The sequence below is a fragment of the Opisthorchis viverrini genome (assembly GCF_000715545.1).
Source record: "Opisthorchis viverrini unplaced genomic scaffold opera_v5_267, whole genome shotgun sequence".
Taxonomy (NCBI): Eukaryota; Metazoa; Platyhelminthes; class Trematoda; order Opisthorchiida; family Opisthorchiidae; genus Opisthorchis; species Opisthorchis viverrini.
The window spans coordinates 443685-454131 of NW_008751924.1; the positions used below are offsets into that span (position 1 = coordinate 443685).

General features: G+C 45.6%; 1 protein-coding gene across 1 annotated transcript in view; it reads left to right on the top strand.

The window, feature by feature from the left end:
- T265_09291 (hypothetical protein) overlaps positions 1–4889 on the top strand; it is a gene marked incomplete at both ends in the record, with an annotated part of 17194 nt that extends 12305 nt beyond the window's left edge. Inside the window, 2 exons of the mRNA XM_009175319.1 lie at positions 840–975; positions 4162–4889. Of these exons, the coding sequence (XP_009173583.1) occupies positions 4567–4809 (243 nt within the window). The remainder of the gene's footprint in view (positions 1–839; positions 976–4161) is intronic.
- Between the last annotated feature and the right edge of the window lie 5558 nt (positions 4890–10447).

Sequence of the window (10447 nt, forward strand, 5' to 3'; positions counted from 1 at the left end):
GTTGGGGAAGTTTTTGAATTTTTTTTTTTTTTGGGGGGGGGGGGGTAACTGGGGTTTCAAAATTCCACCCGTCTCCTTTTTGCAGTCTGATTTTAATAAAAATTGCTCACGCTAACCTTGGGCGAGATGGCCCAAGTGGTTAGAGCGCGGATTTACTGACCGGAAGGTTCGTGGTTCGAATCCGACCTCCGCCACTCGACTTCCCCTGTCTAGACTTGGGCAACCTGGCAGTATCCTAGCCCTCGTGCTTCTTTCGGGTCGCATGGCAGCTAGGCACCGGAAGGGTGCTACAGCTGAACACTAACCTCTTGTATTCGGGAATTTTCGTCTAACATGGATAACCACAGCTAATGCTTCACCCCAACAACTGACTACGTCTGTCATTGGTTTATCCACTGAACGCATTAAATTCTTTTTGATCTGACTGGTAAATGAAATATAGCACTGTCCCTATTTGGTTTATGTCTTTTTATTCTTCCTCCTTGTTCGTTGCACCTGAAAGGCAATATCGGAAGAAAATTTGTTTATCGGTAAAAACTCAAAATCGTCCATGCCATGCCACACGAAGGAGGCACGAGGGTGGGATACTGCCAGGTTGCCCAAGCCTAGACAGAGGAAGTCGAGTGGCAGAGGTCGGGTTCGAACCACGGACCTTCCGGTCAGTAAATTCGCGCTCTAACCACTTGGTCCATCTCGCCCCTGTTTATCGGTAACAGTAACCCCGCTTACTCCATTAGCTAGCTATGTTAATGTGCACAAGAAATAATGACTTTCGTAAATCGGACTACTACCCACATCTTAGTAAAACGCTTCAATCGTCTCTTCATTTTTGTCTGCAGGTTATCCACTGTTCGTGCTATTCTCATCAGCATATTTTGCACGTTCTTCCCCTTCCTGGATTTACCGGTGTTTTGGCCCATACTGGTTCTCTACTTCATTATGCTTTTTACGCTGATGATGAAACGGCAAATAAAGGTGAGTTATTCTTCGTGTATATATCTCCCTAGTTTATTAGGTTGGCGGACACTTGCTTTCCCTAGGCCATGTTGTGTGTGTGTGTAAATCCGGTATTACATTCGCTCTGGCAGCAATATTTTATGTTAAGGTTGAGTTCTCGTTCATCTCACCTTATTACTATTGCTGCCCAGTCGATTGTAGCGTAACCGATCCAAATAAGGAAAGATGTGTTCGAATCTCTGAAAAGCCTTTCGCACTCTTACTTGGATGTATCAGGTGGGCGTACAGAACCGTTCCCGTCGGTTTTGTTCTATCTTGTGTGAAATTTTGTTACCTTAGACTTCGAAGTCCCTTTGTCCTCCTTTCCCGAGCGAGGGAAAGTGCCAAATTTTCCTCCTAAGTTCGATAATGATGACCTATTCCAAACGTTCTCCGACAATCGAAACCTCCATTCTGTTATGTCCGGTTTCCCCCCTCCCACATGATTTTGATGCCAGCAATATTATTCGTATCTACTCGGTTATTGTACTTATGTGTTGTGGTTAGTGTGAATGACCCTAATAAGCGGTTACGGAGTTTTATGGGCTCAAATGCATCTGCCAGAATGTCGCCTGTTTTTATGCTTCCTTAGACTTCTTCATTAGGGGGTCTATGTTTCACATTTCCGAAGTTTCATTACAGGTAGGGTTTCAGAATGGAAACTTTTGTGCAACGTAAACTTGATCGCGGTACCGCACCACTGAAATTTCTATGTTGTTTGTCCTCATCTAAGTGCTCGACTAGAAACAGACAAACACCAAACTACTGGTTTCTCGTTTATAGAAGTGTAGTATTGCCGTCAGTTAGATCCCCTTCACTGTGGCTGCGATCGGTTGATCGTTCGTCTATAATCTGCGCATCAGGTTTGCCTGTGTTAGAAAATCGCTGTTCCCGTTTACTCAAAACCGGTGGCCACGTTTTGGGACTGGATTTGTTACCATTCTTGACACAAAATTATCTTCAGTCTACGAGGGGGCTTTGGCTGATGAAACATCGATGAAACGTCTTTGGACAGCGGAATGTGTGGTGTGGCAATTTGTTTTTTTTTTTGTGGCGAGGCAGGGTATTCAAAAGTCAGGTTAATCTCTATTGGCTACCCTCGATGCAAGGTTTTGATACTGAATGTTCCTTTCAATAAAGGGTGGTTTCATGGCTTGTCCCTAATCCAGCAAATCCTGGGACGTACCAATATGCACGAGCTCAACGCGGTTTGTGCAGTTTTTCTCGTCAACACTCATTTGGCTAGTAATCCAACATAATCGCCCAGTTCATCAGATAATCAGGTTGTGCCAAATACAATATTTCCTTCAAAGGCTAAAAGATAATCACTTGGCTCAGTCAAAAGGACCGTACACAACACAACCTAACGGGTGTGATTCTATAGGCGATTATCTCCTTTTTCACTTTTAGCAGTCACAGACAGCGCTTCTTTTATCTGCCCTCAAATGCACAGGTTTCATCACACTTGATAGATCGGTGGTGGTAGCTGATGCTAGATGACTGCTTTCAAGGTGAACGAGATATTGATTGTAACCATTTGTGCTTGATTCCTGTGTGACGGATGATTGACTGACTGACCGGTTGATGTCGACTTTGGCAGTTGTGCTCGAGTTGTAATTTTTGATGATAAGTTGCACAGCATGTGTCATTTCAACGTAGTATTGCCTTACGTATAGATCCTCAATTGGGCCTAGTACGATTGCTAGCCTATTCAGCACTTCGTTTTTATTGGTTCTGTTCTGTATTTGGGTAATTACGGACAGAACATAGAAAGCGGACTTTCCTACAGTCGGTTGCGCAGTTTGTGGACGCTAGCTTGTCACCAACAGCAATTTACCACCCTATCGGCTGGTACCTCCTATCAACAATGGGAATTGTCACCTAGGTAGCCGAAATGTCGTTCCCATGTTCGCTTGGTCGGATATCACTTTATTTTTCGGCAACTAGCTCTTTACTTCCATTAGGACCAGGATCTCGCAAACAACACTTGGAATTCAAAGGATTATTACTGTGTGCACATTGTACCCCCTTTCAACTTGCAAATTTGCAGACTAGTAGGTTGCACATCCCGATTCCCGGCTTTTGGACATCTCTCTAGGGGTGCTTAATATTGCTTATTGATCTGCACCTGGTGAAAACGTTTGGAATCAGAGTGCAGTGAGTGGTGATAGCTTCTTCGCTCTGTCTGCAGTGGACAGTGATTTTCAACGGTTCTTACAATCTACTGATTGTGTCGTTGTGTGATCTGGTCCACGTGTTCCTAACATCAGATGTTGTCGCGCCCCGGTAAGTGTGGCCGCAGGAATCTCGGTTAAGACTTAACTTCTACTTATATGTTTGCGGTGAGTTTGTCAGCTAGGATAAAAGTGGCATTATCGCTCGGGTTTCCGTTCGGTGTCCGGCTGGATAGGCTAGATTTCGACTTCATATCTGCGTTGGAGTCGAGTGTTTAGAAAAATATTGGTCGTTCAAGTTGTGCAGAAGGCTGTTTCCAACCGGATGGATTCAAGCAACGAACAGACCGGTGAACAGTACTTGTGTATTTCAGTCCTACTCAACTTTAGGTTACACCAAACCTTGTCCAAAAAGCTTCTTGATACCACATAATATTGACATAGGCTCTTTCGCTCGGTGGTCGATGGGGAATCCGGGAAGCATTGTCAATTCGATGGTTGTCCTTCGGGCTGTTTAAGCCCTTTCTAAAATCAGAAGGTACCTATGTGATTGTGGATAACTCATCTCCATGCGAAGGTATTGCAATGGTAACAGTCGCTTGTACAAAAAGTGTCTCCTGTAAATATGTTTTCTCTTGAGAGATCGTCATATCTTTTCCAGTCCTAAATTTCCCATTCACTCGGCTCTTGCGTACCTCTAGAGAAAAGAATGGAATTATCATGTGTGTAGTAATGAAGCTTTCTTCTGGCAGGGCGACACAGGTACTGCTCAAGCTACCTCGCTCTCATTGTACTGCTTGTTTTGATAAGTTGGAACGTTATTCAATCGGAAATTGGCTACCCATCCACATGCAGTTAGTAACGTCCAGTAAGAACATGTAGTCAACTCCTTTATTAGGTCTGGGATATAGTTCCACTTTTTCCTGTTCCAGGTTTTCTGCCATGGTTGCTTGCAGTTCTTCATTCCAGTTTTTCATCCCCTTCTTTTCAGCACATGATCAAATACCGTTATGTACCGTTCAGTTACGGGAAGCCGAAACACACAGGGAATAATAACAAGGAGACTGGTCCGCCATCAGACGTACTCAATTCGTGAGGCAGTTCGTCTGACGTTCCAGTCTTGCCACCTGAGCCTGTCTCATCCCTGTCCTCACCATGTATATAAGCCGTTCGAGGCAACAATTAACCTTCCGGATCTTAATCTCACGTCGACCGTTTTTTAAGAACGAGCGAGTTCTATCTTTTTGTGTGATCTGTTAACCACCTGTGTCTGTTTTATGGCTTATTTTGTCAGTTTCTCGGATGATTTGTTCTCTAACAGTGCTGTGTTTTTGATGGATACATTGTTTCGTTGTTCTGGATTCATCGAATACTCTGGATCCAGTGTTACCCGCTTATGGTTGGCTGGGAAAACGGAACCAGTTATGCTATGCGTAGACATATTAATCACAGGCCAACATTTTCTTCCGGGTGGTTGGATGGCCATGATAAACTGATCGGGCACCGAGATTTCAAAAGGTTATGTCTATTCATAGATCGGTTATCGTATGAATTACATGTAGCAGGCGCGAACAGTACACAGAAAAACGATTGTCGCTCCCGAAAAATACCATCAATTTTTTATGTAACCTATAGATAGTGATCCTCTCTTTCTGTTTGTAAAAGCGAATCGAGTCCTAGGTACACTGCCTGTAGCGGCTACCATGCACACCGCACCATCTACCTCGTCGGAGGGGCCGTTTCCAACCGGTCTCTGTAAATGGTTTTTTGTTTAGTTGGTCACGCGAATAGAAGTCTTGTGGCTATCTAATGGCACAATTATGCTTCAATTTGAGAATATGATGTTCGAGTTCGTATGCGACGTTTGAGTGAGTGGCCTCGAAATCTGCATTTTAATTGTTTGATGCACACCCCATCCCACAATGAAATTGAATTTTTACGTTTTCCTGGGATAACCAAAGCACAGCAGCTCCCGAAAACTAAACTTCATAAGGTAAAACACAGCCCCGTAAGTAGATGCCGTCTAGTCGCAACACTGACTGGTTGGTGAGGCGTTTCTGAATCTTTCAGGGGTTTGGCGTTTCTCGGGGGTCAGTTGGGTACCTCTTTTTTAATTTTCCCGATAAAAGTTAAATAGGTCTGTTCTGAAAGTTGTCAGACCTGAGGGTTACGCACCTGATTGCAGTCGATTCTGGCGCATCTGCATCCAGAGAAGCATTTCTCATTTAACCGATTGTGTTAACCCTAAAAATAACTTCGTATCCGACTTGATTTCACAAAACCGGCCTGGCATTCTGAACCTACGCAGTTCGTAGCAACACATGAAAAATGGTTGATAATTTCCACCATTCTTGTCTGTATATTTCTAGCGAAGGGATTTTTGTGAAGCGACTGTGATCCTTCGCTCACATTCTCCGTTTCCCCCATGTACAATCGTTCCACGCTCTAGTTGTCCAGCTATTCCTCCTGGATTGCGAAGGGTAACCGAACTCGGTGGCGCAATTTTTCCGTTTAGTGCCGTTAATATAGGGCAAAACTGTATGGAGCCAAAAGTTCGTCCCTAGAACGCCTTGTGTATGTGGTTCCTTCGGCACGTTATCCACTTAGATTGTGATAAAGAAAGTGAAGTTAGCTGGTTCTTTTGTCGAGGGCCCTCAGTGGATGGTGTTGGTAATTTACGTGAAGATGCGCGGTAGGAGACTGCTTGTGATGATACCAGGGCTAGTTGGACCAAGGCGTAGTACTGATCATTATACAATTGTTGACAGGCCTTTGCATGTTTGCATCTTTTAGACTTCCATGACTTTCTGTAGTTCACACTGGCATCGATAACATGCGGTGCGCTTACCTCTGTGTGAACCGCTGATATTGGACAACTAGTAGCAGACCAAAACTGGTTCTACCGCTATCGATCACCGTTCCCGCGTTCGTCGCTAAGTGAGAACACCGTATAATCAACGGTGGAATGACCGGGTCAATACCTGGGGTGCATTTCGAAAATCCAAAGGGACATTCCAGGCTATACAGCTATTGATCCGTCACACTAGTAAATTGATTGTGTAGAGCCTATCTGCAGCTGACTAGTAGTGCTTCCTCAGCCCACTTTTGCGTGAGAGGGTTTCTGGCCTCAGTGATCCTGAAATCATAAAACAATGAATTAACGTCAAACTCTTGTGAGCTGTAAGAGTGGGGCGGCCTCTGTCATTTTGTCGCTACTTTGTCCTCCTGTGGCAAATCTCGTAGTTCGGGCCATTCAATGAGATGAACATTCTCGTCGGCCAACCGGATTGGAAAGACTGCGTGAAAAGGGTTGCGAACCGCTGGCTATGGATGGTTTGGGCAAACTCCACACGGTTGACTGACCTTTCGTTGTTCTGTGAATCAATGGTTGATCTTGGAAACAGCCGCGTGGATACAAATACAACCTTTCAATAACATCACGTTCAGCTACTAGGCTAGTTTTGCACATTGAATTCCTCTTCCCTCCGTCTGCGAAGTAAAATTGTTTGCATTCGTTTCCAGAGCGCCTAGCTACCCAGTTTCCTGAAGAGTTAGATGGCCCATACCATAGGAGAAAACGGCAGTGATATCCATTTCGATATCCCAATTTGGTCATTTTTCTGGATTTGAAAGCTGGTTTCGATTCTGTCGATCGTCAGCAACTTTGGCAGTGTCTGTCGATCAGAAGCGTCCCTTCCAAGTTTAGCTCCCTTATGGAGGCACTGTATGCGAACTTCTGTGGGCGCGTGCGCGTATGCAGGAAGCTCTCGCTGGAGTTCACCACGTCCAGTGGTGTAAGACAAGACTGCCGTTTTCCCGCTTTCCTCTTCAACTTTGTTATTGACATGCTACTTGAACTTTTTCTGAGTACCTCTGAAATCTTGGGTGTCGAAGTGCTACCGCGATGTTCCCTTACGAACTTTGAGTTTGCAGACGATAGTGCTCTTCCTAGTTCAGATCATTCCCAAATGCAAACGATTCTAAACGACCTAAATAACTATGCCGCACGGTTTGGCATGCACTTCACACCTGCAGAGTGTAAAGTGCTGCTACAAGACTGGGTGGGATCAAACCCACTCCTCATGCTTGCAGGTGGGCCGCTCGCTGTGACAGATACATTTGTTGACCTGGGCAGCTTTATAAGTTACGGTAGACTGGCTGGAGATAAGGTTATTTCTCGAATCGAAAAGGTCAGGGCAGCTTTTACCCAACCTCCGAGACCTATGGCGCCGACGTGACGTCGGTTTATTTATCAAGGGGAAAGTTTACACTGCGGCGGTGCGATCCGTACTACTTTATGGACCAGAAACTTGGCCCCTACGCGTAGAGGACATATGGAAGATGTCAGTATTCCATCGTCGGTGTCTCCGGAACATTGGTCAGGTAAGCCAGATGGTCTTGGGGAGAAGGAACTCTCCTGCGATTGATGAATTACTCAAGCTTCATAGGTTGTGCTGGTTGGGACTCCGAATGCCAGAAGACCGTCTGCCTCACAGAGCTCTTTTCTCCAGCCCTGTTCTCAGTGCAAGCGACTGAGTGGTGGACAGTGTATGACCTGGCAGCGAAGTACGAAAACACTAACCAGTAACCTTAGTCGGGTGGGCAACTGCCGCCTCCCTGGATGGGGATCCCTGGATTCATCTCAGCGTTGGTTAATGACACTGGCGGAAATGGCCTAGTCGAACAGCCGATGGCGGTTGTGCATCACAGCTATTGCCTTCAATGCGTAGCTACCCGATTTCTGAACAAACGGAACATGCCTTCGCCTCCAAGGCTTGCTGATCGAAACTGTAGTAGCTGGGATCAATGTGTCTATGTCACACGGTTTATAGCTAATAAATTCATTTGAATTGAATTAGCTAATGACAGCTCTGCGAATGCGTGCACAGTACTGGTGGTCGTGGTAAACAGGATGTCCTCGGCACTTGCTCCAAAGACTTATTGAGGTTTGTTCCATCTGTGGCATAGTTGAAGGTCGCCAACCAGCCAACCCCTAGTATGCATACTGGGCTTCGTTATTTTTCTGCATAACCGCTCAGCAAAAGGCTCGCACAACGTTCCCCTCTCTAAGAAGCTGACTGGAAAAAGTTTAACATCAGGCAACTCATACGTATTTTTACCGCTGAAGATGACTCGTGCTACCTCTTTTTTCTCACATCTGCAAGCTGACATCGCTCCTCAACCTGCCGTGCCTCAGAAGTGCTTTTCATCTCATTTTTCTAGGTTGTATGGGACTATCTCCTTGGTTCGGCAATTGTGAACGGGTGGTAATTCACGGTAAGGTTCAAGCACAGCACGTTTCTCCTTTTCGTTTTTCCGTTCATCCAAAAACCCCATTAATTACACTCATTATTTTTCAAATGTGATTTCTAGTTTACACTTTGCGATACAGGAGTAACGGTTTTTTATACAAATGAAAACTACGGTCCGTCGTCATTTGTTGACTTATTTTTCCGTAGTAACCGTGGTTCTAGAGAAATCGAGGGATCATAATTAAATAGAAGAGTGGTACCAATGGCTGATATCTCTTGTTGTGAACTGAGTGTGGTTTGTTGGGCAACCAGATCGCAACACCTCGACTTAATATACCAGGCTAACTTTTCTAGCACAATCTGAGGTATCAGCTTCCAAATTGGTAGTTTCAAGTTTACGAAACATCATGTCCTCTTTTGGTTCTGCGGTGTACGTACTGCACTCTTGGTAGTTCTACTGGTCTGTAGTCTTTTCTCCCCATGCTTATTCGACTGCTTTTAAAACACCCTTGCGGATCGGAACAATTGACAGCGTCCAGTTACGTTCAGATACACGTGTTAAGAGCTATACAAAAGATTCAGATTTTCTGTTGGAATATTTGATTGAACGAGTAGTCAGACCACTCTGAGAGTTCTTGTCTGTGCGGGACCTCCCTTGAGTTTCGATCACTCCATAGATGGAACCATTTTGGCCCCATCATGTATTAGTAACTATGGTTTCAAAAGAAATGTCTTCATTCAAGGTGGAAAACTGTGCTAGCTATACGGTCGAATCATTGACAGCATCGAACCCAGTATTTGCAGCCACTATCGTTTTTGCTGTACCGCACATTACGTCCTATTACTTTGACATAACGGCCGTTGGTCGAACCTGTGCCGAAAATACGTCTTGAGTCTTGCCACCATCCGAATTCCAGTGAAAGGAAGAAGACCTTCGCTGCGGAGTTACTTATTCGAAAATGCCAACTGACCGGTTACAGACCATTGAACAGGGAAGCAAAACTCTAATCTGCATCTTAGTTACAAAAACTGGACACAGATCTTCTCCCGAACGAGTCTTCCTAGAGATTCGTTGCCTCCACTCATTCGTCTATCAAATCCAAGCAAATGTTACAAAGTGGCCCCACGAATTCCGCAACAGAATTCCCTTTTTCAGTCGACGCAAAGCCAAATTCTACGAACAACACATACTACTCGCGTGCCTCCCGATCAGTAGTATCACCGTTACACACCTCCACCCCTTAAAGCTCGTTCGCATGCCATCGATTTTTATTTCCCTCTGTCAGGTCGGCTTCGGCAGCGGGTCTATTCGGCCGCTCTTCAGGTGTATCATGCCACTTGCAAAGCTGCGTCCCATTCACTACTTTCGATCCCCGACCATCTTGAATGGCATAGACGTTCCCCCGGCGGTCGGTGACTACAAACGGCCCTTGCCATCGGCTGCCTAGCTTCCGCGACCCCAGTCCACTCCTTTCAGGATTCTGGTGATCCTTCCACTTGACCTTCGTGCCAATGGGGAACGTTCGGACCTTTCTACTTGCCGTTTTCTGCCTAGCCCTTTCCTGAACGGCGGTCAAATTTTCTCGAGCTCTCTTTCTTTCTTCCTCTAGCCCCTTCAGAGACAAGCGTGTTGCTGGCCACAACCCAATTTCCTGATCAACCGGAAAGCGCGGATGTCGACCGTACATTAACATAAACGGGGACTTGCCTGTGCTTGACTGCGTGGAAGCACGATGAGCTAACAACACCATCGGCAATTTCACTTCCCAGTCACCTCCTTTGGCCGCAAGCAACTCCTTGATCGTTGAGTTATTACGTTCGGTCGGGCCATTTGTTTGCGGGTGGTATGGTGCCGTCCTTAGCCGTCTGGTACCCAGCTTCTGCAAGCAATTACGAAACTCTTCGCTCTCGAAACAAGGCCCCTGATCGGTTAAGATCATTTTTGGCACCCCATGGTTGGCCACAATGTGATGCATTACCACTCCGCTGATCGTCGTCGCCCGCTGATTCGGCACGGCTGCCGCC